A 23,548-nucleotide genomic window follows, 5' to 3' on the forward strand; every position below is an offset into this window, starting at 1 on the left:
CCAGCTCGGCGCCAAAAAAACAAATCAGACATTTCCTATGTTTATCATCTGCGCCTCACCAGTAATAATATTCACCGTGTCGGTGTTGCTAGTACCATTGAAGATAAGACCAATGTATGATATTACCATTATCTTGCACTCGTCTGAAATAGTGGCCGCTATTCGGGGAAGTAAAGACGCCATGCAAAGCCCCACCGATCCACAGTGGGGGGTTGTCTACTGTAGTTTGTATCTGCCCACAAAATTCTCCCATGCATACTGTACAAATCATCTCTCGCACGGTCGACATGACTCAACTGGGTCATGCCAAAGATGTGGCTGCGCGCACCCGTGATTGGCCGCATCATACAGGCAGCGTTGATTTGCACGATTGAACCCGCAGTAATCAACAGTTGAGCCTCATTTGCTCAGCCTTGCCCCTCACGCCTCATGGGGAATCAATCTTTTTGGGACTCACCTGTTTCTTTTACCATCCCCGTGATATTCAGGGCTTGACTATTTATCATGGCTTCGGATTCTCACCCATCTCCTACATCCGGCCCCGAGCTGCTAGATGAAACCTCGATCGCACAACCTCCCACCTCAGCTCCCTCTGTTCATCAAGGTGTTCACTTTGACCTCTATCAACCTAACCTTCAGAAGCCGAATAAAACGATGGCGCTACCGCTTCTTCTCTTCCCCGATGGGGACACTCTGGTCTACATTGATCCTGCGCCGGAACACGGGGCTCAGAGCCTACCGAGGCCCACAGCCATTCATCGCGTCCACAGTGATAAGCTTCTAGTGACGGGCTCAACTTATTTTCAACGCCGTCTAGGTCTGCGACAGCAGAACCGAGTAAGAAAGCAGCGTGGCTTTCCATACAAACTTCCTGATGGCATCAAATACGTCTTAGATCTGACACCCCCCATGCTAGAAGAGGATGCCATCCTCTCAATGACTGAGGTGTCCTGCCCGATGGGAATTAGGACTTGGGCAAGTTCCAGGAGCATATGGGATCTGCCCATTCAGTGTGTTGGGGGAAATGACGAAAATGAGACGGTGGAAGAGGTCGTTGTTCCAGCTGGATGGGATAACTTGCCAACGGAAGAAGATCATGGATTCCAGGATGAGCAAGAGAGTGAGAATGAGAATGAGGAGGAGGAGGTGGTGGAGGAGAAGGAGGAGCGTGAGCTTCCTCACACCCGGCAGCGGGCTGGCCTCCCAGTCGAATACTCAGCCAATCGCCACCGTGATGGCATCGAGCAGATCTTGCACGTTTTGGAGGGGCTAAATGTCACTCTCGACACTCCTTGTAAGCTGTGGACATTTTTCGCAGTGGCCAAGCTCTTCGATGTTGCAACGGTTCCCGCCGTGGGCGATTTGATCAGCTCCTGGTTCTACATGGCGAATAATACGCGGTTCATCGAGATTCACCCGGAGATTGCATATCGAGTGGCCTGTGGGATTAGGTCGCACACCCTCTGTCGCAATGCATTTGTTGGCTTGGTTGGAGACGAGGCCCTTTTATATCTGATCCGATCTGGTCGACTGCGCCCGCTGAGGGCATGGGAGAAACACTTTGCTCGCAGCCGTGTTTCTGACCGCTTGGATGACACAGAGGTGCAGCGCATCGAGTATGCCAGCAAGAGCTTTGCGGAAGATGTTATCGGCCACTTCTTGCATCTGGCCGGGGTAGAAATGACGTGGCTGGCGGATATCGTGGAGTTCAGGAAACTCACGCAGCACATCCGGCACAATTCTACCGACAAAAATATGGTCCTTCAGTTAATTGTCACGCTGAGAGACTACATTCGGCACAAGATCTACAGAGCCCTGGATTCAGTCAAAGACCCCTGGCGACCCTCCGATGCTGTGCCAAAGGGAGGTCCCGACCCATACTTCATCGCGTTCCGGAACCGCGACCTTCTTCACCGGATTATTGGGAGGAAGTTCTGGATGGAGCTGCTGGCCCTGAACTTTGCATCGAGTGAACCCTACAGCACAAACGATCATGCTTCAATTGCAGAAGTTGGCAGCGGTCTTCTCGCTTTTCGGGGCCAAGAATCTGCCCGGCTTCGCTGCATTTCACATACGTGGCTCGGTCAACGCGTGGATGATTTCAACCGCATCGTCAGTTCCCGGGCCAAGGCAGCTGTGGCCGCTCAACTCGCGAACCAGAGGAATCGGTGGAGCTCTAGCCTGAACCGCCCTTGGCCCCTTCCTTTCGCCGATGCCAGCACTTCTCTCCCATTCAGACCGACTCCTGGCAGCAACGCCCTCACAGATATCGATGTCAATACTTCTCTTCCATTCAGACCTGCTCCGTCGCGGAAGAATCCCACCACTTCCTTGTCAGATGAAATAGACGACAAATTCGACTCAATCATCGAGGAGATGAGATTGGAAATGCTTTCTACTTCGACGAATGCCGATGACAAAATATTCGACCTTCACGTTTTCTTCGCCCAGGTCTCGCATTATGTGAGCAACTATGCACGAAAGCTGATTTACCCTTACGATGCACACGCCATATCGCTCGACGCAACCGACACTCTGGCCTGCTTGGGAGACAATCAATACCAATTCTTGCCTCTGTGGGCAGGTGGTAATGACGACGAGACCGGGGGTGTTTTTACAGATCCCGACATTCCTGTCATGGACATCGGTGGGTTCTCTGCACCCGGTCCTATGGTTCGTACCGGCAGCGGCGCCTCGACCGATGACTCTTTCAGCGAGATCGGTCCGAGCGATTCTATGAGCACCATCCATGGTGCCTCACACCACGCTACTTTCTCTCACATCTCCGATCTCATGTCAGTCGACTCTGCTGATATTGCACCAATTCAAAAGAAAGATGAGGGAACCGGTCACAAGCCCGCTGAGTCGGTTTTCAGTGACGAGAGTTCGGTACCGTCGATCCAGTCCACTGAAGAGGAACTGGACTTGGATGATCGCAGTGACGGCGCCAGCACTGTGGTCATGGAATCTCCCAGGCTTTCGGACGATATTGAAATGGAACATCCCGATAGCGACGAGGGCCTCGACGATGGGGAATTCGAGCTAGTTTGAAGGAGATAGCCAAGATCCCCCAGATCAAAAGGAGTTTGGGTTTTTTCTTCTTTAATGACTTATGAGATGCAGATATCTGAATACGATGAGCTTAGAAGTTGAGGACTTTCTTCAAATCGAGATGAAGTAGAGTAGTAGTAGTAAGAAGCAGAGAAGGACGCAAGTAGATGAATATCCCGGCACGACCTGATGCCGTGACTAAGCGGGGATCCACCCCCAAACCGGTAGCTACGCAACTTCTCATCCACTTGCTCGTGAACGCTCGGCTCGGCTCTTCGTTGTTTAGAACCTGAATATCTGAAGTGTCTCTGCTCTCACATCTGCGGACATCGGCCATGGCTTCCTCATCGAAGGCTTCCAACTCCCTCCTCTAGTGAGTGACACCCACCCCAAGGAGACTCGAGCGTCAGGGCAGCACTAACACACTGAATACCACCAGCTCCTGCATTGCCCATCGCACCACTATCTTAGCCGAACATTCATCTCCGGGCACCTCTTCGACCTCTGCCTCATCCATCGCGTCCATCATCCTCCCCAAAATCACCCACGATAAGCCCCAGAAATTGACTTACACCCATGAACGACTGTTCGTTCACTACATCGCCGACTCTCCGACAGGCGACTCGGCCGACGACCAAAATGGTCGCACCGAGACCAGTAGCCATGCCCCGCTCAGCTATCTCGTGGTCGCATCCGCTGAGCAAGGCCGCCGCATTCCATTCGCCTACTTGCTGGAGATGAAGCGTAAATTCCTCGCCAACTACCCCCCTCCAGTACGGACTTTTCCACCTTGCCCGCCTACGGTTGTGCAGCCTTCAACGGAGAGCTACGCAGCTTGCTCCAGACATACAACACCGCCCCGCCAGCCGACTCACTAGCCACGGCACGGCGCGAGATCGACAGCGTCCGCGACATCATGACCGAGAACATTGAGCGGGTGCTTGAACGTGGCGAGCGGATCGATCTGTTGGTAGATAAAACGGACCGTCTGGGCGGGAGCGCGCACGATTTCCGTATCCGGAGCCGTGGTCTGCGGCGGCGGATGTGGTGGAAAAACATCAAGCTAATGGTTCTACTCGGCGTCGTGGTTATCTTCCTGCTGTATCTGTTCATCGGCATGGGCTGCGGACTCCCGGCGTGGTCGAGTTGTGTCGGACACAAGTCGGCATGAAGCCCGTGAACGTGATCAGGGGTCGATTTCCATATATTGCAGATTCAACTTTTCAGCGAGCGTGACCCTATGTCTTTCCTTTCTCTTTTGATTGATTTCCCGGCCTTGATGAAGTATGATACGACGGTTCTTCCTGGGGTTTGATGTTTGATTTACTGCATTCTTCGCACGATTTTCTCTTGTGTACATTAAGTCCAGTCATTTGTGTTTGGTTCTCACATGCAACCCGGAATATATACAATACGAACAATACCACTGTGTCACTAGGCAACTTTGGAGCATCGTCTGAGGCTTTTAAGAGCTGTAGGCTTTTTCTAATTGATTGGATAATGTCAATATGAAACGTCCATGGACGAGTTGTATTAGTTACCTAGAGGTCCATTCCCAGATTCACAGCGTTATCTATCTTGCAGAGACTAGTACTAGACAGCTAGGAAAGTGTGTACCTCACTATCAAACCCACAACCTCAGGTATCAGTGTCGGTCTGCAAGCGAGACAAAACCAGTTGGTCGATGACCAGTTGATTTTGTGTCTTTTCTACGCCATTCGTTTACCTCTCCAACCATGGGTCCGTCGAAACGGGATTGACGAGGAGATATTTTGGCGAATTTCAAGATTGAGAAGATTTAGGCAACGATAAAGGCCTCGCTATGATGCAGCTTGAGTGAACATGAAGAATGGATTAGGCATGGAGGTGAGCAGGATGAAACGTGGTGGAAATTGAGCTGCAGCTGTCGACAGTTGCTCCTAATGCGAGTCGCAAAGGAGATTAAGAGTCCCGTAAAGAGGCAGCCGTAAAGAAAGGATGATTCTTGTTTTCCATCTCGTTGCAATGTCCTGAGCGTAGCAGGAGGAACGCACATTAAGTTCTCCCCACCACGGTCACTGCAACGAGAGTGTAGCGAGAAATACCACTATTCCGACTTCTGTCTCATCACCCTTGAGGTTCTGTGCTTGTTGTCGAGGCTTGGGCTTGGGCTTGACTCAAGCTAAAGCCTGGGGTGACAACGGAGAGAACAGTTTCTTTTTAAGCTGTGAATCACGTGCTCCACGTCACGTGCGTATAGTCACTGGTCGACGGTAATTGGCGGGCCCACGATGCGGTTTGATCCGTCGCGCGATACTCAAAGCTCTCTTGGACCTTGGATCTTGAATCTGTATAGGTCCTGTGCCATATCGCCTGTCCGGGCTTGGTAGTGTGCGCAGCACCGCTTCCCTCGAATCTACCTACCTCGTCCACCTCCAGCCATGGCCTCTTAGCGTGCGCTTTCATCCTCGAAATGGCCAATCGTGATTTCAATAACTGGCCACACAGCTTCATACCCGTCGTGAACGTGTAAAAAGCATATGAGCAGTCAGGATCCAGAGAGTACTTTTTGAGCATCCAGACTTTGCCCAAGCTGCACTCATGGCACAGGCTGCGAACGCAGCGCACTTGCGCCGGCAGCAGGCGATGCGTGCTGGAATTGAGGCTTCGCGGTCATCTTCACAGGGGGAAGTGGACAGCAATTCGAATCAGAATTCAAACCAGAGCTTTATCATTACGGAACACGTCTCTCCCTATCAACAAGAGTTATTGCGAGGGCAGCAGACCCATCCAGCATACTGGGGCCAGCAAGCATCACCGGATGCCCCGCGATCTCAAGGAAATCAAAGGCAGCAAGGCCAGAGGCCATCTGGACAGCAGTCCCCTCCATATTATTGGGTCCAGCAGTATGCGAGGCAACCTACTACCAATGCGTCCTCCTATCCGTCCAATACTTCCCGCCGAACCCACAAGCAGCCGCCGAAGCCTTCTCGGCCAACCCCAGACCAGGGAATGACCACGTCAATAAATCAGCAAGCACCTCAGTTTCAATTCTCATCTACATCCAGCCAGGTGCCCGACGACCGAAATTTCATAACGGATTCGTCTCACTCGCATCCTGCAAGATCTCCTCAAAATCTGCCACCATCCAAAAATCCCGCTATGGCCACCATAGCCAGTACCTTTGCGTCGGGTTCATCGTCCGCCTCTGCTCCCTTCCCACCACAACAAAATGGTCCACCGTGGAGTATGTACCCTTTCAATACATTCAATCCGACAACTAGCGAACAGCCCCCGGCGTTTATACCTCATTCTCCTCTAATTGCACCACCGCAGTGGAAACACGCAAGGTCTGTCAATTACGGACAGGAAGTTCTCCCTCAAAATCCCCGAGAGAGATGGGCAAACGGGCTACTGCCGACAGAAATCCCTCCTGATACATCTGATTCCCCGGAAGCAGCAAGCGGAGCAGTTCAAGGGCCAGGAGGTTGGAAGGCGCCTAATGCACCAGGTCAACTACATTGGCAGCCCCAAGTTTCAAGCTCAAGGAATGCTGGTTCTCAGCTGTCTATGGCCTCTATAGCGCCACCTTCGTCAAGAGCTTCTGGAGCCGGGTATGCGTCGGCGAATCAAGCCAGAGAGCCTCCGTTCGGTGCATATGTCGGTGATATACGGCCCCCGTCTGCTAAAATACAGCGACTCCAGGATGGCTCCAGGCATGCGGTAAATCCTCCAAATGGCGCATCCAAGTTCTCACGATACGTCCATCGGTCTCCCTCTCCAGCGCACTTGAAAACGCGATGCGGTCTTGTCCAGCCGATTGATGTCAGAGATGCAGCTCTTAAAGAGTCTTACGATCCTGCCACCATCGCACGAGATGTGTTGATAAATGCGGACAAGCACCCTACTGAGCCTATTTTGAACCATCACTTAGAGATTCTAAGTCAGAACATACCATCCATCAATATCGCCTCGGACTTGGAATCGATCCGCTGGGATCTGATTGACCCCGTGTCATCACGTGACACAGCGATTCACCGCTCGCCCGCGCGTGTCGAGTCGCGTCCCTCCAAAGATCTCGGTGTGCCACCATTTGTGCCTCCTTCTTATCAAGCTTGGCAATCTCAATTTCCGCCTTCTCCCGCTCCCGCTACTGCTTTCGCACGCCCCGCTCTTCGACCACCTTCTCAGTCACCACCTCCCCCCTCACCTTCGGCCCAATTCCCGTATCCGGCCCCGCTTCCGGTCTTTACGAGGCCGTCCACATCGAAACCTTCATCCGCACCAATCACCACACCCACGCCAGTGCTACAGCCCACGGCAGAGTTACCGCTTGGTCCGAAGTTATCTCCAGCTCCAGCACCGGCACCGGCACCGGCACGGCCAATTCAACCACAAACACCATCTAGCTCCGGCCTGAGGCGGGCTTCGGAGTCATCGTGGTCTAAAGAGCCATCGCGGTCCCGGCAACACTCGCCTCACACGCAAGTCCAGGTGGTAATCCCACCGAGCCCTCACAGGATGCCCCCACGCAAGAAGGGCCAGGTAGGCCGGCCCAAGAAGACTGCTGAAGCTACCCATAACGTGGAGGTGGCCATTCAGCGTGAGCCTACAGTCCCCTATCCGATTTATCATTGCAAGTGGATCGACTGCCTGGCAGAACTCCACAACCTGCAGGCGCTTCAGAGCCATGTCCTTAAGATCCATATCCCGCACAACCTCCACTGTGGCTGGAAAGAATGTGCCGATCGAACTCCGCGGGCTGCAGCAGACATGTGGGAGCATGTCACCAAGCAGCATATCGAAAAAGTGGGCTGGACTCTTGGAGACGGTCCAGTGGTACCTGTATCTGGTGAGAACGATCTGGCTACAATTGATATTTCTGCGCGGGATTCACATCTGTGACTTCACTGGTTTACATTTGTAAGAGAGTTGTCTAATGGGATCGCTGTGTTTAGCGAAGAACCAACCTAAACCACCCGGCTTCCAGCTCTCTTTGCGGAATCCTCGCCCGGAAACCATGACCCTACCAGCCAACGAAAACATGATCGACACCTTCAGTCGCGTTCACGGCGCTTATAACCACAAGCAAAAGGCGGAGAAATTCCGAGAAGGGGGCAGCCACTGGAAAGAAGAAACCGGAGTCGAGACGGATGTGAGCGACCGGGGCCTCTGTCACCCGGCCATGCAGCCCTTGGTGCAAGACATGGAGATGGCGATTACCATCTCCAACAACCCTTGATTGAAACGTCCATCATGATCTCATGACTTTGTGATACCCCATGACTGCACTATTTAGTTCGAAGGCAATCGGCGTTCTGGGCAATGTATTATTTTGCATGGGAAGGAGTATCATTCGATTTCCGAGCAACTTTGCGGAATATTTTTCATGGAACAATGTGAATGAATTGCAACTGCAGCCAAAAGAAAAAAAAAAAAAAGAAGAAGCCAATTGGCACTCTGCCCGAAGGCCGTTCTGACCATCGAGCGGGTATTGTACATGCTTGTAGTCCCACTTTCCTCCGCGTAGACCGATTGAGCTGAGATTTGGAGTCCTGTCCGTCTTTCCACAGCTTCGTGTATGACCTGCATCTTGATGTCTTCCCCGTAACGGGCCAGCTAAGGCACCCTTATGACGTCGCGGGCTGGGCAGTGGTCCTGGATTGCTTCGTAGATTTCGTGTCGTCCGCGGTCTCGTCGTCGCGGGCGTTGACATCGAGGAAGTGATAGAGGACAATCATCATCATGGCGCAGGAGCCCAGGAAGATGGCCAGGCGGTAGAGGTCGCCGTCGGAGATCATGGTGGAGATGTGATGGAGGTGGAGCAATTGGCCCGAATCTAGGACGGGATGAGAGTAGACGTGTCAATGCGACACAGGGCGCAAAACGGTAGAAAGGTGGAGTGGTACCGCAGGAGAGTTGAGCAGGGAGATGAATGTGGAAGATGGAAGGTGGAAGGTTGAGGGTCGAGGTGGACAAACGGGACGTGTCACCTTCTTAGCGTCCGCGGCTGGGGCCATCCTTGTCTCTCCCTCTCGGGCCCCCCCGCTTCTCTCGCAACTCCCCCCGGTTCCCTCTTTTCCGATCGCTTTCTCTCCATGCACTTGCAGCCTTCGCCATGACCGAACCGCAGGCCCCCTCCGCTCCCGGGTCCGCGAAACTCGTAGGTCCCTCTCTACTGGCCTGCCTCTTGTGCCGCCACAAGCACCTCAAGTGTGATGGGAAAACCCCGGTCTGCAGCCGATGTCTCCTCACGGGCTCCGACTGCAACTATACCAAGTCACGCAGAGGCTATAAGGGTCCGTCGAAGAAACGCCGCGCTGAACCGGACTCCCCGGACCAGTTACCTCTTGATCCCGCCGTAGGCCTGGTCGATATCCCCACGGACTGGAACCTGCAAAGCGGCTTCCACTATACGCCCACCATGCCCCTGTCATCCTCCGGGTCTGTGAGTCCCGGATTGAATGATATGTCTTTGACAATGGCGCCCTCTTCCCGGCCAACTACCGGCCCACTGACCCCGGATTCTTCCTCGTCGGTCGGCGGGGATGGGTATCTGCTCGATATCTACTATACATACTTCCACTCGGCTCATCCGATCCTACCTCCACTGCGATTCCTCTATCGCGCCCATTTCCCGCATTACTTGGAGCAGGTGATGAAGTTCATCGGCTCGCACTTCACCCCCGCCGCCTCCAGTGAAACGTATCGACCCATGATTGTCGCGGCAGTTCGAGACCAAGCACCCTCGGTCGAGAAGGTGCAGGCCCTCCTTCTGCTGTCCATCGTGTTACATTCGCGTAATGAGCGTCGCGAAGCGGGGGAGTGCTTGGCCAGCGCAGTGGACCTGGCATTCGACCTCGGTATGCACGAGGCGACTTATGCCGAAACCGCCAGCAACGGCGATCCCATTCGTGCTGAATGTCTGCGTCGGAGCTGGTGGGAACTTTTCGTGGTCGAGGGAATGTTAACAGCTCTTGGAGTGCAACGTGTCTACCGCACTAACCTGGTACCGCCCGTCGTGCCCCTTCCTTGCGAAGAGCGCATCTACCAGGATGGATTGACGCCACCACTTCCGCCGACTATCGCGCAATTTGACCAGCGCGTATTCGTGGACGAGGAGCGCGATTTTTCCTCGTACACTTATCGGATTGAGGCCGTGCGCATCCTGGGTCGAGTGGTCGCAACACAGGAGATGGTGGAGGGTCAGCAGGACCACGTCGAAGCTATTGACGCGCGCATCGCCAGCTGGTTCCACCATCTTCCAGAATCCAAGGCGGAACTGCTGCGTCCGGACGGCTCGGTCGACGAGGTCATGTTCCAGGCAACTATGATCGTGAACGGTGCTTCCATCTATCTGAACTTTCCCCGTTCTGATCTTCTCTCGTCGCCCGCAGTCGCGTCAGACGTCATCTGTGGCCATCATGGACCCATTAGTGTACCGGTTTTTTCTCACCACGCCCATGCCATGAAGGCCGTGAAGGCGGCTAGTGAGCTGTCTTCGCTAGCTGCCATACGCTTGCCAGTCGAGAGGCACACACCATTCTTCATCTGTGCTCTCACACTCAGCTCTATTGTCCAGCTGGCAGCCTGTTCCGTCAAAGCGGGCTCCATGCCTGATCCAAGCCGCGAACGCATTGGTCTGACCATCGGCGTCTTCAGGTCACTTGGCCGTACGTGGGCCATCTCGCAGTCGATCATGCGACAGATCAAAGCCGTCTCGCGCGATGTACTCGACATCGGAGTGCGCCCGACTATGGACCCGCTCGATCTGACATTCTGGGTTCAGGAGGGTCCCAGCTGAAGGAGATAATGAAGTGGAGATGCAGTCCTTCGGATGACATTATTGCATCATGTATATTCTCGCATACGCTTTGGACGTCGTGAAATACGTCAGGAAGGGGGGTTGCAAACCTCGGGGGTGAATGGGACCTGTCTCCAGGATCGTTTCAATCCAGATGCTCGAATCTTCCAAGCTGCCGCTGTCAAGGATATAGCCAAAATGGGCCATATACTGAAATTCACCAGAAAATGGGCAAAGGGGCGGAGTCGAAAGCCACTGGACTCGAGCTTATCACCATTGCTGACGGGCACATTTATGTCACGCTCGGTCTCAGATGGGCGATGGGTTGTTCATCGGTCTGGATTCCTGCTTTCTGCAAGCCGACGCCTCTCGACCTCTCGACCTCTAGGATGTTGGGCTACGAGCCCCTATGCATTTTGGCTGCAGAAGGCAAACAAACGCAAGGGCCCCGGGACCTTGAATAGGCCCGGGAGCGTCCGTCGGATAACCTATACTTGCCACTATATTTTTGAATCCGGTTCTTCTGTATTCGGGTAGCTTTGTGAATGCAACTATCAACCACGACCTAAGTAAACTAGTTATAATTTGCAGTTTCCTCTCTTCTTCCTCTCTTTTCCATGTTGAATGTTTTCGTCACGCTCCACTGGCTCTAACTCACCATAATCACTACTGATTGTTGCTGGCATCCTGTAACAGAATTCACTGCGGATCTCGGCTCCCTACTCTTCATTCTACAGTTAGTCGCATCCAGAACGGACAAGTTCACTGGCATAAATGGTCTAGTCACGAACAGCCGGCAATCAAGGAGGATAGTCCAGTAGATGGAGTTGTCATGGCTTACTCGTTGACTTTGGATTTATGCGGCTTCGGGAACTGAATAGCTCAGCGTGCTACGACGGGTGACGTTGAGCTATCGTTGGGAACGGACCAGCGATGTATGAATATTCGCAGTTCTTGTAATTGCGGGATATATGAGCAAACAACTCGGTATACAAGGCATCCTCCGTCTTGACACCATATGCGCAACAGGAACTCGCCTAGACCTGCATTTCAAGGACGCCTTGGTAAGAGCAGCTGATCTCGACGTGCGGCTCGGGGTTGTTCACGCAAATCCACTTGGTCCCCGGGGCCATTCCGTTGGCATTGGAACTCAGCAAAACATGACCATCTTCAGGGATCGAACCAGAAACCCTTTCCAATTCCAGCGTGAAAAGGTTGAAGTCGGGAGCACCTTGGGGAAACTTGATAGAGTACTCGCCGTTGTTACATCGTGCATTCTCGTTGGGCAGCTGTCCATAGGTCCTAGACCACACAAGCGACGATTAGCTTTTGAAGCTGTCACGCAGAAGTGTTTACCCTACCAGATCAGATTGCAGTCGGTGGGGGTGTCGTCGGGATAGTTTGGATCGGTCAGAGTGAAGTGCATGCTTGCACCGGGGGAGGTGGGCCCGGCACGAGCCCAGAAATCACCGATCTGGATAAAATTACTGCGGATGACATTGGCAGGAGCAGCGAGGGCGGAACTGGCAGCCAGGACAACAAGGGAAATGATAGACTTCATTTTGCGGATACGATACGGTTGAATCGACGGGGATCTCGGGATTGTAGCTGTGGTGGATTCAGAATGTTGCTGGGTGGGTCGAAGTGGCGAGAAGAAACACATTATTTATACCTCGACACTCTGATAGGAAACGTCACTCTCCATGAGGCGTGCGGTTATTGCATCAGACATTGCAAGGCGATTGAAGCTAGACATGTCTTGGAATAGTCACGTTGTATGCGGTACGCGACAGCGTTTGAGGCTGAGCGGCCGCAAAGCAAAGTGCAATATTGGGACGCCGTGACGAGCTCGCCTCATTCCCCACGGTCGTCGGGCCTCCCACGTTGTGAGACAGGTCGTGTTGTGAAGAATCTATTTTGAGATGCGGCTGTGGCTGACGCAGTCAGGCCTCCCATTCTCCACTGATTTGGTGCTGGCTCGAAATGCGATGATCCCTGGAGCAGATCCCTGTCAGAGCCGAGTCGTTTGCCCATGGTCAGCTCGTGATTGAATGCAGTGTTCAATCACTCTCCAGACTTGCCGCTTCGTATGGGATATTTTAGGGCTGATGACCCCGACCAGGTGAGAGACCTGCTCGTATCGGAAATCGCTGGGAATTCTCGCGCATGAACCAGCAGGACCGATATAATCTCATATGGCAGATAGTGTGCCTGTTTTCCTGCTCTATTTTGGTGTGAGTCTTTTGTTGCCGTCAACATGACCGCCTCTCTAGGGCTTGAAGGGCTTGTATGATTACGTGCGATCTGGAATTTGGAAGCGTTGCCGGGCTCTTCTCTCGACAAAGGAGCCATAGTGGGTGATCAGTCTCATTTGGAGAAAGACCAAAAGGGAAAGGAAGAGATGACGAGGTTGTGGACGCCGCCTTGCTACTAGGTGCCTAGATACCATACCTGACGTCCACTCGGGATATCCAGTGGTCGATAAACACAAATCAGTAACATTCAATCATCGCCATTGCCTATACCTCGAATACAGTATACTCAGCCTTATCTGCACGCATCGGGTTTGGTCGAGTGGATCAAGGTTCGGCGACTTGTCCGAGCCCTGGAAATTGCTTCCACCCGGAGCCCGTGAAGAATGTGTTTACGCCGGGCAATTGAAAATATCTACAGTTCGCAATATCGCTTATAAGCGAATATGTAAGCTGCCCATTTATGCGAGGGCGACACACCCCATCGATCCACGCACTCACCCGGGACGTCCATATCAATTTCGGAACAAGCCCCGCCCTACGTGGATCCCAGTCACAAATGCTGAAGGGACGAGCACAGGGCTATTTTCAAACTAGTTTTCTCCCGGGGGATTTAATTCTCAGCGTGCAAGTTCTTGGCGTTTTCTCCCTATGTTTCAACATGGACTCGAGTGAATCCACGGGGAAACATAACGATCGAACGGCCGTCCGTCTGATAGCCGTTCCGGACGGCGTCTCCACCGGGTCAACTACCAAGGAGATCGTATAACGGAACGTAGAACATATGACGGATGAACGATGCTATTCATTTGAAGTCTAACGATTCCGCGTAAGAGCCAGGGGTATCTCAAAATGCTGAATATAAGAAACGGTGGCCAACAGAGAAAGCCAAATAAAATGCCTGGCTGACGGAAAATCATAAGGAATAGCCCCCAATGAATGAATGGCGGTAGGGAATCAAAATAGTCAAAACTCCTTGCCCAATGCTCGTCATGTTAACATCGTCAAGATCTAATGCAGAAAGAAAAGGAAAGAACAGGGAAAGAGGTAAAAAAAAAACACGTTTCCAATAATGGCCCGTAGGCATCAGACCAGTCGAGATCTAGTGATGCCTGCCGCTGAATTCTCGCATTTCTTGGAGGGCGACGGCTCGGCGAGAGACGACGTCTTCGCGGCGAACCATATTGCGCAGTGCCTCGCTGGCTTGGATCAAGCCATCGATGCTAATGGCATGATTGGTCATCTGGTGGTTGATGTACGTATAAAGGGCGGCCGGGGTGGAACACGTCGTGAGCAGTTGCGGCTCATTGAGCTTGAGCAGGGCCAGAGCAACTTGGAAAAGGAACGTGCTTCCGCCTCCACTGCCGGACGCACCGTCTTCAGAGGATGGGGTCGCCTTGTCACTGCCATCCTTCACGCTGGAGGCAGACGAGACGGTCGGGCCTGGGCCATTGGATACCGCACTGGTGACGTTGAGGCACAGTACCACATCCCATACTCGGTATAGAGCTTCCGCAGAGAGGCAGTCCGTAAACACCGAAAGGAACCATTGGAACGTAAGGGCCTCCAGTTCCACACCGAGATCTTCAAGGTGTGCTGACAGCTTTGGAAGAAGCTCTGAGATGTACTGGCGCAGTACTGTCTGGTCGGCACGAGACGCAAGGAGTCCATGGTCATAGTAATGTTGAGGCAGGATGATCTCAATCATGGAGGTCAAAATCCAAAATGCATCCTCGGCCGTCGGCATGATGAGCAAAAGTGAGGCTGCAATGAGGTTCATGCCCTGGCAGTATCCCACTTCCTCGTTACGGCGCGAATACGCCAAAAGGACCTCTCTGAGTTTATCAACGCCGGGGCCTTTGCGGAAGAACACATTGTCGGTAAGGGTGCGACGGATGTCCATGTCAATCTGCGCGATAACCGAAGAATCAGGTTCAGTTCCACCAACTCCTCGCACGAGCTCATCATAGTATCCCGGAATGCGCATCGCAGATGCACCACTACACTCAGACCACACCTTGGCGCGGAGAGCAACTGGGATACCGCCGAGAACAAGTGACCGGAATTCTCGCCACTTGTTACGGCCAACCTTGCCTTTATTGCCCAGGCCAGCAATGCCGATGACCTCGCCGTCAGCGAGAGTTGCTTCAGGCGTGTCAACCGCAGTGAGGGATCGGTCCGAGGACGCTGCCGCTGCAGCTTCACCCTCTTTCCTGCGCTCTGCGCGCACCTTGCGAAGGAACTCGTTCCATCGGACCGTACGATCACGTTGCAGCGTATCGTGGAGATCAGTTAGCTGCTCCAGTAGTAGCTTTACTGGTTCGACTTCGGCTAGATTGGCTTTGGCCGATATGGCAACAGGCTCTTCCATGATTCCTCCAGAGAATTCAGGGCGGTCTGCGGTGATGGCCGATGTGGTTGCCGATGGCTGTGCGCTCGAACCGACAGAGAGACCCTTATCCGTCGAGAGAGACGAGCTATTGGGGCGATTATCTCCTGCAGTGGTCAGAGAAATAATCGGGGCCGCAGATGGTGTATGCGAAAGAAGCTCTGTTGGACGAGATGGAATCCTGAGATAGTCCTGCCAGCGGCGGAGGCTGACAGCGCCACTTTCAGGGTCGTCGGGGGAACCAGGAGGAGACACCGGGGTCTCAGGTGCCTTTTGAGGATCGGCTTGATTATCTTCCACGTCCGAGGCATCGCTTCGAAGGTTTCCAAGAGTCTCGGCAATGCTCAAACGATGTCGGGTCGGCTTTCCAGAGGCAGCTTCCCTCTGTCGCCTCTTTCGACGCTGATCATAGATGAACCCAAATCGATCCGTAAGGAACTCGCCGGCCTGTGAGTTATTGTATATTGGAGTCAGAGTTGGAGGTCGAGACTCGACAGGCAAAATGGCATCCATCTCCACGGGGCCAAGGTTGGTCGCGCTTCGGTCTGTAGTCTCGGGGGCCGTGCCTTGTGATACACTCCCTGCTGCATTCCTTCGCGCGGCCGGGGGATTTATTCTGACCGTACCAATGCTCCCGCTGGCGGGACGTCCTGTTGGAACCGTGGTGTTCCCGTTGATCCTCTTCAATGCAGCAATGGCGGACATCCCGCCCTTCGAAGCACCCAGCTGGTTGGTTGTTTTGTCCGGGATGTCGGACTTGATGCTCCTGGCCTCGGAGTCGCTCGCATCTCTTGGCGTTTGTGCGTTACCGGCAAATAATTTGACAGTCCAAGACCCAAGCGAGCGCGAGGATTTGCGTGAATGTATACTTGAATCATCGCCATTTGTAGAGCCACCGGTGATGCGATTCGCTTCACGCGCAGATATGCCCGGGGGCTGGAACAGCTGGTCATCGAGAGCCTTGCGACGGACAGAAGGGTTACTGGGCAATCGAGGGCGCTCAGCGCCTTCCTCGTCAATCCCTTGCATATCACTCATGATGCTGCTGGCACGGCTGGTCTTCCGGCTCGCATTGGCCGAGCCACCAAAGAGATAATCCCCCCAGCCGCGAAGTGACCCCGTCCGCTTTCGATTGTTGCTTGAGTCAGTGCTTGACCCTCCAACGCGAGCGTCAGTTTCCAATCGCTGAGCACGAATAGTCGCCTGCAAGTCTGAGTTCTCTCCATCAGGTTGCGCACCAACTGCATCAGCCATGGCCTGAGACATGAGTCCATTCAGACCCGTGGAATTTTCACCACTGTGGCTGCTGTCTGCGTCCGAGGCCCCATCCTCTGGATGGTTCTCCAGTTGGTATAGGCGACGCTCGATATCCTGATTCGATATGGATACTTCTCGAAGCATCCGCTTGAGCTCCCGCTCCCTTGCATCGGCACGGTGACGAAGAGCTGAGATTTCAGCATCCCGCTGAGCCAGATCCCGCGCATATTGCCTGACAATCTTCACGGGCCCGGTACTCGAGATTAAACGCTCGATGTGAGCATCATCTGCCAAGTGCAGGGCCCCCGGAATATCGCGTATGGGGGCCGAGTCCTCGAATAGGGCGGCTCGGCCAGAATTATGTGACACGCCCGTGGTAAGCTTCGCCAAGGTGGTTTTGCGCCCACGGCCAACGTCGGGAGCCCCTTCCGCACCATTTTCTGTCATCAACGTACTCGTCAAGCCTTGTGTCAACGTGGGGGCATTATCGGGCGGGGAAAGCGAAGGGAACGATGTGAGATCGGTGGTCGCATTGGAGGAAGCCGAGTTTCGTTTCTGGGCTTTGATGCGAAGTGTTTTAGCCTTTTGGCTCCTGCTGGATGCGGAGGAGGCCTGGGAGGAGGACCGTCGCTGGATATGAGGATCGGGCTCGGCCATGACTCAACGACTTGTGGATGGCATAGACGTCGGAATGGGTAGTTGCGGACTTCATGAATGCTTCCTTCCTCTGGCAGACGTAGGTCTTCGACGTAGGTCTTCGAGAAAATTCGAATGAGGATTGGCGGAGAAAGGAGCGATCCTTGCAGACGTACCTTTTCTTCCCTTTGTCGCGTGTCCTTGGCAATCCTAGACGATTTGTGTGGATCTTGGGAATGAAGGGAGATCGGCGGCAACGTCAAAGGTCAACGGCACAGTGAAGGAATCTGTCCAAGTGGCCTGGAGGAATCTCAGGCTCACAACGGGGCACTAAAAGGATCGAAGATAACTCAAGCTAAGACTTCACATCCAAAACAAGCTATGGCACATGACGTGATGATGTATCACGTGATTAATGAGCTCTCCAGTCATGTGACCTTTCAGGGTCAGGTCACCTGACTCCAGCCTCGGCTCTCCGCAAAAGTTACCGATTGAGTGGGGAAGATCCCGACGAGCTGCTCCCTGCTTGTTCGGTCCAACTCTTGTTAAATTTTCCTTGATCACCTTCCAAGCTGAACGTCTAGCAAATCTATACCTCTTCTTAAATCAATCCGAGGGTCCTCCTATGCTCATTATGTCTGCTACAGCACGGCAGCGTCTCCAAGCCCTCAGCAAACAGCTGGTCGAGGGCATCCCCGACGAGGGAACCTTTGAGGATATTCCCAAGATTCGTCATATTGCCTCAGACTCTGTAGGCCCGTAAGTGGTACCCAGTCTCGCTCATCTGTGATGTTATATAAAAGCAACATACATTATTGAAATATCCTCTCTACGACTCTGTCAAAGCTAACCTCGGTATAGTCGGACAAAGGACAAGGTGGTAATTGTCACCGGTAAGCTCTACAGAGTTCCCCACGAGTTACTATAAAAATAGAACACTAATATCGATATAATATAGGAGCCAACTCTCCCAATGGAATTGGCCGAGCCAGCGCTCACCAATTCGCTCATAACGGCGCGAAGGCCGTCTATATCTGCGACTATGTCGACTCACACCTGGCAACACACAAACGCGAGATTGAGTCCCTGTACCCAGGCGTGGATGTGCATGTGCGGCAATTTGATGCCGCCGATGAAAAGGCCCTAGTGGCTGTTATCGACGAAGCGATGGCCAAGTATGGGCGACTGGACATATTTTTTGCCAATGCCGGCATTGTGGGCCAGCCGAAGATGTTCACCGACATTGATGGTGATGGCTTTATGAAGACTATGAGGACCAATGCTTTGGGGTAAGATTCGGGTCTCATTTCTCATTGCATGTCGTAAACTAAAACATTCGACAGTGTCTTCCTGGCAGCCAAGCATGCCGCCCCGGCAATGAAAGTAACCTCGGAAGCAAAGCCGTACCCCAGCGGCTCCATTATCTGCACTGCATCAGTGGCGGGACTGCGCTCCAATGCCGGCTCCACAGATTACTCCGCATCTAAGGCGGCAGTTGTGTCTATCGCCCAGACCTGCTCTTATCAGCTGGCCGGCACTGGTATTCGTATCAATGCCATCTGCCCGGGTCTGATCGAGACGGGCATGACACAGGCGGTCTTCGACCATGCTCGGGCACGCGGCACACAGCGCAAGATCGGGCAGTTGAACCCGACACAACGGGGTGCTGTTGCCGATGAGGTTGCGCGCGTGGCCTTGTTCTTGGGGAGTGATGAGAGCAGCTATGTCAATGGTCAGGCCTGGGCTGTTTGTGGTGGTTTGAGCGCTGGACACCCCGTTGTCCCCGGGAAGCTTGCATAATTTTGATGCCTTGCATAGTGTGACGTGTACATAGTCCGAATCATCATAACAGAGCCCATCTACGCTGAAAGTAACATGTAAATACCGTTGATACGGAAGTAAAACAATTACAGAGTCCATTTTTAAATACAGCAGGGGTGGAATCCCCGTAGGCAATCGAATGAGTCCAGATCAACGACTGCGGACAAAAGGAAGGAGGGGGTGTGGCACAATATAAGGAAAGCCTGCTACCAATTTTTTGGGTGCAGGAACAAGAGTGCAGAGTAGCGCCCTTGCTCACACCGAGACTTTCACGTCAAGGCGCGCGACAAGGAGCGGAAAGTAGACAACAAGGGTGTCGTCCATCCCAGAAGGCACGACAAATAGTAACAGAGTCCTAGGTAGAAACAAAAACACCTGTTGGAGAAAAAAAGAAGCCGCAAAATCAATAGACAAGAAGGTGGGGATTCGAATGGGCGGATGGATATAATGGGTGTATCAAAATAGTCGACACGACGAAGCGAAACAAAACGATGCCGGGACCAAAAGGCTGTCGGCGTCAGAAGAAAAGAAGAGAGGAAGATTACGCCAAAGGGAAGAAGAAGAAACAGAGTGTCGTCTCAGTGAAGCGTTGCAATCATCCTTGAAGGGCTGATGGAAGCAAACTACGAGATCACACGGGCGGTGTTGGGCCGCATGAGATCCTCACTGGCTTGCTTGGACAAAGTGCCAGTCTCGGTCTGCTGGTCCTCGCTGGAGTCGTGGGCATGCTCGTCGTCATCCTCCACGATGCGGGTGGGGATGTCACCGGGCCCGTACTGCTGGCTCGAACGTTCCGGGAAGGTTGAGCTGCTGACCATAGACATGGATGTGCTGGAGCGGTTGTGGACCAGGTCCGGGGTGGGCGGGATGCTCGAGTGGCGGTTGTCCGGGTGCAGCGAGTTGTTGTCGGCATCGCTCACTTCACTGGCGGCACGGGTGGTGCGACCATCCTGACCCTCGTACTCGGAACCCAGACGAGGAGAGTCGGTCTGGTTAGTGGAGGCCTTGGAAGCCTCGGCCTCCTCATCCTCGGCATCCTGAGCGAGGTGCAGACCCTCGACGGCGGCGGCGCACTGGTCACTGATGCTGCGGATTATGTCCGCAATAGCATCTGTCTTGTCTTGGAGGTAACGGTCCGCGACGTCGGACATGCTCAGACGAGCAACGGACTTGTGATCCTTGCCAAGGTTCAGCAGGTGCTGTTCTAGCACGGGGCTTTGATCATTTACCGATTTGCTGGATGTGCTCTTCTTGCTTCCCGATGTCTCCTTTGCAACCTCCGACTTGTCCTCGATAGACTCTTCGGGGGCGTCTTCGTATCCCTGCTCGATCATCTCAGTAATCTCCGAAGTGCTACCGATGGAGCGAACAATGTGCTCCATGTGGTGGCTTTGGCCGCTGATCAGGCTGCGCAGGTGCAGAACGACACGCTGAGCATCGTCACGCTGGCGAGTGAGTGTCGAGTTAGTGTGGGAGAGAGCAGAGAGCTCCTTCTGGTTGCGCTTGCGTTCGCGCTCCAGCTCCTCGGCAATCTCCTGCTGGAGGACCAAGGCCTCGAGAGCATCGTCACGCTGCTTCTCGGTGCCGGAAAGACGGAGAGTGAGACGAGCAACGTCATCCTTCTGCTGGTCAATAAGACCGGTGAGGCGGCGGTTCTCGCGCTTGTGGTTCTCGATCTTGACCTTAAGTTCGGAGGTCTCCTTGGTGAGCTGCTCAGCAAAGGCCTGGAACTTGAGGAACTGCTGCTTCCAGGTCTCGAGCTCCTCAACAAGGAAGTTGTTGCGTTTGGTGACCTTGCTGAGCTCGGTGTCCATACGTCCCTTGAGGTTGATGAAGTCCTGCCACGCCTCCATGGCATCCCGAGAGTACTGGTTGCGCTCGCGGACGATCTCGTTGAGATGACGCATCGAGACCTTCGTCATCAGGGGCTTCTTGACGGAGCCACCGAAGATGGCCTTCATGCCGGTGTTGCGGCCCAGCTTCTCGCAAACGTGGTCCATAACACTCATGACGGCATCCTGGTTCCACCAGTTGGGCTCCTGGACACTTTCGACCTCGCCGCGCATGACAATTATTTGACCGGCAGGAATCAGCTTGCCACCAGCGTAGGCCGACCGCAGGTGGGCTGGGACACCGGAGGGCGACACATCACCGTTCAGAGCCTGTGTCAAGCGGTTAATGAACTTGGTGCGCTGGCCCTGGTTGAGGACGTTGGGAGGGCTAGAGGTGAGGACAAAGTTGCGGTCCAAGTCAACGACAAGGGCGTCAGAGGGAGCGTTAAATAGAGTGCGGCACTCGGCAGTGATACCCAAGATGTAGGGTCCGGGCTCCTGGACCAGCTCCTTCACGTGGCGAGCGTGCACCACGGGAACGTACAGACCGCTCCATTCATAGACTCGAACGCAGTATCGAACGGTCTCCGAGGCCACGGTCAGCATGGCTGGGTAGTGACTGACGAAGATGATGCGTCGGGTGGGCGAAACGGCGGCCTCGGTGACACCGACGATGTTAGGGATCGACAAACAGTTGAACAGTGGCCACATAGAGAAGTTCTGGAAGCCGGTGGGTGACGAAGGGAACTGGTAGCAAAGGGCATAATCCTTCATATCAATACGGACCAAGTCATTCAGACGGGGAGCCGGGAAGCTCAGGATGCGAGAGACCTCCTCGGCGTGGAACAGGTTGGTGGCCTTGTTCCAATGGATCCACATGCCACGAAGATAGTCACCCAGCAGGTCGTACAGGGGATACCTGGAGAGGAAACTCAAGCAGTAGGGAATCCAGTAGGTCTCGTCGGGGTTGTCGTAAAAGTCGGGCTCGGTCTTCTTGCGGAGTTCACGGATGGTCTCGGCACGCTTCTCATCGGCACGGGACCAAACGCGCAGCGCGATACCGTACAGAGTGTGAGAAGAGTCCTGCTGGAGGACAAAGGCGTGGTGGGCGCAGTGAGGTTGGCTCTTGCCGGTGCAGATCTCAACGTCGTGGGGGAAGCAAGCCTATACATCAATTGATTAGATTTCCAGCTACATTTCCACCGTGGTTGCAGCGCTTACCCTCATGGCCGAGTGCAAGGCTCTTGCAATCTCGTTGTCCTGCTCTAACCGGGGGCTGCTGCCCAGGATTTCTGGCAGCCAGAACTGGCCAACGGCACCTTTCATGTGGCCGATTTTTCCCTGGTCGGGTGCGGGAGCCTTGACCCATTGTGAAGGCTCACGGCCGACACCGCAGACCATGTAAGCATGAGTGAGAGTTTTGGGAGTCCGCTGAGGGGGCTTGATGCTAAGAGAAGAAGGAATGGGTTGAGTGATGCGAGAGTGCAAGGACGACGTGCGACTGGGGACGACCAGCGAATTTTCCCCCTCGCCGCGAGTCGTAGGCCGGTCCCTGGTGGATGGCCGGACGAAGGACCCGTGATCTCTCAGAGACGCTCCCATTGCGTCGGTATAGCCGGGTGTCGATGATATAGGTGATATCGATGTAGGGCCTCAAGTTGAGGGAACCTCTGCACTACTTGAGTGCCAGGTCTATAGAAAAGTGAAAGCAATAAAACGAATGAGGCCGAGTTCAATAGAGGGAGAGTCAAAAGCCCCAGGCCAAAGAGAGTGTCCACCGAGGTTGAAGGGTTCACGAAGTTTAGGGGAGGGGGGGGAAGCAGAATAGGAGGCGGACTTGGACTAAACCGAAGGGGAATCGTTCGGGACTAAGGAACACCAGCTAGAGGCAGTTCTCCACTTGGGCCCGGTCCGTTAATTAAATTTCAACGGAGATTTTTGGGTAATTGGAATTGATCCAGCGGCCAGCGGCCAGGGGGTTTCCTCTGTGGGGTGTGCTGCTGTGCTGCTGCCCTGCATCTATGTAGATGCTCAAGAATGTGTGGTGGCCTACGTATACTACTCGTACTCCGTACTCTGTAACCCAATACCCCGAGTAAACATGGGCGCTCCGACTTGGAAACTCGATACGTCCAACCGTTTCATGCAACGGTGAGTATCGTTTCACCCCTCGGTACGATAGGTCAAATTGTAATATCGAGTCCCGGGGTCTGTCCCCAGTCCAATTCTTAAGAACAGTCGCCTTGCCACCCTCATCTATCTGTTCCATGCACCATGTACCAATGCACAAATACACCAGAGGGGAGGTTGCATCTGGGTATCAGTGCGACCGCAGGTCCAGATCCTGTGTTTCACCGAGCGCGAACTCAAGCGAGGAGTCCGAGTACACAATGACGACAAAGAACATTGTGACAAATGCCCGACCTCTGGATGATCGGGGGTGGGCGTGCGCCGATCGAGATGCATGATTTGGAAGCGAATGAACGAATGTCAGATAGGTTGTGGCCCATGGTTCCCGGTTCCCTTA

At 53.7% G+C, this 23,548-nt stretch overlaps 10 protein-coding genes across 10 annotated transcripts; 6 read left to right on the forward strand and 4 right to left on the reverse strand.

Moving 5' to 3' along the window:
* Positions 1–504: 504 nt before the first annotated feature.
* Positions 505–3,051, forward strand: N7498_007993 (uncharacterized protein; the record flags this gene model as incomplete). Its single annotated transcript, XM_058455055.1, has 1 exon — positions 505–3,051. One exon carries the CDS (start codon positions 505–507, stop codon positions 3,049–3,051), a length of 2,547 nt encoding a protein of 848 aa, XP_058305043.1.
* Positions 3,052–3,386: 335 nt separating this feature from the next.
* N7498_007994 (uncharacterized protein) lies at positions 3,387–4,222 on the forward strand (the record flags this gene model as incomplete). Its single annotated transcript, XM_058455056.1, has 3 exons — positions 3,387–3,424; positions 3,491–3,795; positions 3,864–4,222. The coding sequence occupies 3 exons, from the start codon at positions 3,387–3,389 to the stop codon at positions 4,220–4,222; spliced, it is 702 nt and encodes a 233-aa protein (XP_058305044.1).
* Positions 4,223–5,631: 1,409 nt separating this feature from the next.
* Positions 5,632–7,935, forward strand: N7498_007995 (putative C2H2 finger domain protein; the record flags this gene model as incomplete). Its single annotated transcript, XM_058455057.1, has 1 exon — positions 5,632–7,935. The coding sequence occupies one exon, from the start codon at positions 5,632–5,634 to the stop codon at positions 7,933–7,935; it is 2,304 nt and encodes a 767-aa protein (XP_058305045.1).
* A 115-nt stretch (positions 7,936–8,050) lies between these two features.
* N7498_007996 (uncharacterized protein) lies at positions 8,051–8,272 on the forward strand (the record flags this gene model as incomplete). Its single annotated transcript, XM_058455058.1, has 1 exon — positions 8,051–8,272. One exon carries the CDS (start codon positions 8,051–8,053, stop codon positions 8,270–8,272), a length of 222 nt encoding a protein of 73 aa, XP_058305046.1.
* Positions 8,273–8,660: 388 nt separating this feature from the next.
* N7498_007997 (dolichyl-diphosphooligosaccharide--protein glycosyltransferase subunit 4) lies at positions 8,661–8,831 on the reverse strand (the record flags this gene model as incomplete). The annotated part of the gene is made up of 1 exon (XM_058455059.1): positions 8,661–8,831. The coding sequence occupies one exon, from the start codon at positions 8,829–8,831 to the stop codon at positions 8,661–8,663; it is 171 nt and encodes a 56-aa protein (XP_058305047.1).
* Positions 8,832–9,148: 317 nt separating this feature from the next.
* N7498_007998 (Zn(II)2Cys6 transcription factor) lies at positions 9,149–10,834 on the forward strand (the record flags this gene model as incomplete). Its single annotated transcript, XM_058455060.1, has 1 exon — positions 9,149–10,834. One exon carries the CDS (start codon positions 9,149–9,151, stop codon positions 10,832–10,834), a length of 1,686 nt encoding a protein of 561 aa, XP_058305048.1.
* A 1,037-nt stretch (positions 10,835–11,871) lies between these two features.
* On the reverse strand, positions 11,872–12,395 carry N7498_007999 (uncharacterized protein; the record flags this gene model as incomplete). Its single annotated transcript, XM_058455061.1, has 2 exons — positions 11,872–12,136; positions 12,196–12,395. 2 exons carry the CDS (start codon positions 12,393–12,395, stop codon positions 11,872–11,874), a joined length of 465 nt encoding a protein of 154 aa, XP_058305049.1.
* A 1,793-nt stretch (positions 12,396–14,188) lies between these two features.
* N7498_008000 (TBC domain-containing protein) lies at positions 14,189–17,389 on the reverse strand (the record flags this gene model as incomplete). Its single annotated transcript, XM_058455062.1, has 1 exon — positions 14,189–17,389. One exon carries the CDS (start codon positions 17,387–17,389, stop codon positions 14,189–14,191), a length of 3,201 nt encoding a protein of 1,066 aa, XP_058305050.1.
* Positions 17,390–18,002: 613 nt separating this feature from the next.
* Positions 18,003–19,168, forward strand: N7498_008001 (SDR family NAD(P)-dependent oxidoreductase; the record flags this gene model as incomplete). Its single annotated transcript, XM_058455063.1, has 4 exons — positions 18,003–18,127; positions 18,230–18,261; positions 18,327–18,657; positions 18,712–19,168. 4 exons carry the CDS (start codon positions 18,003–18,005, stop codon positions 19,166–19,168), a joined length of 945 nt encoding a protein of 314 aa, XP_058305051.1.
* Positions 19,169–19,812: 644 nt separating this feature from the next.
* Positions 19,813–22,623, reverse strand: N7498_008002 (DENN (AEX-3) domain protein; the record flags this gene model as incomplete). The annotated part of the gene is made up of 2 exons (XM_058455064.1): positions 19,813–22,185; positions 22,243–22,623. The coding sequence occupies 2 exons, from the start codon at positions 22,621–22,623 to the stop codon at positions 19,813–19,815; spliced, it is 2,754 nt and encodes a 917-aa protein (XP_058305052.1).
* Between the last annotated feature and the right edge of the window lie 925 nt (positions 22,624–23,548).

The sequence above is a fragment of the Penicillium cinerascens genome (genome assembly GCF_028974065.1).
Source record: "Penicillium cinerascens strain IBT 15544 chromosome Unknown scaffold_4_segment0_segment0, whole genome shotgun sequence".
Classification (NCBI taxonomy): domain Eukaryota; kingdom Fungi; phylum Ascomycota; class Eurotiomycetes; order Eurotiales; family Aspergillaceae; genus Penicillium; species Penicillium cinerascens.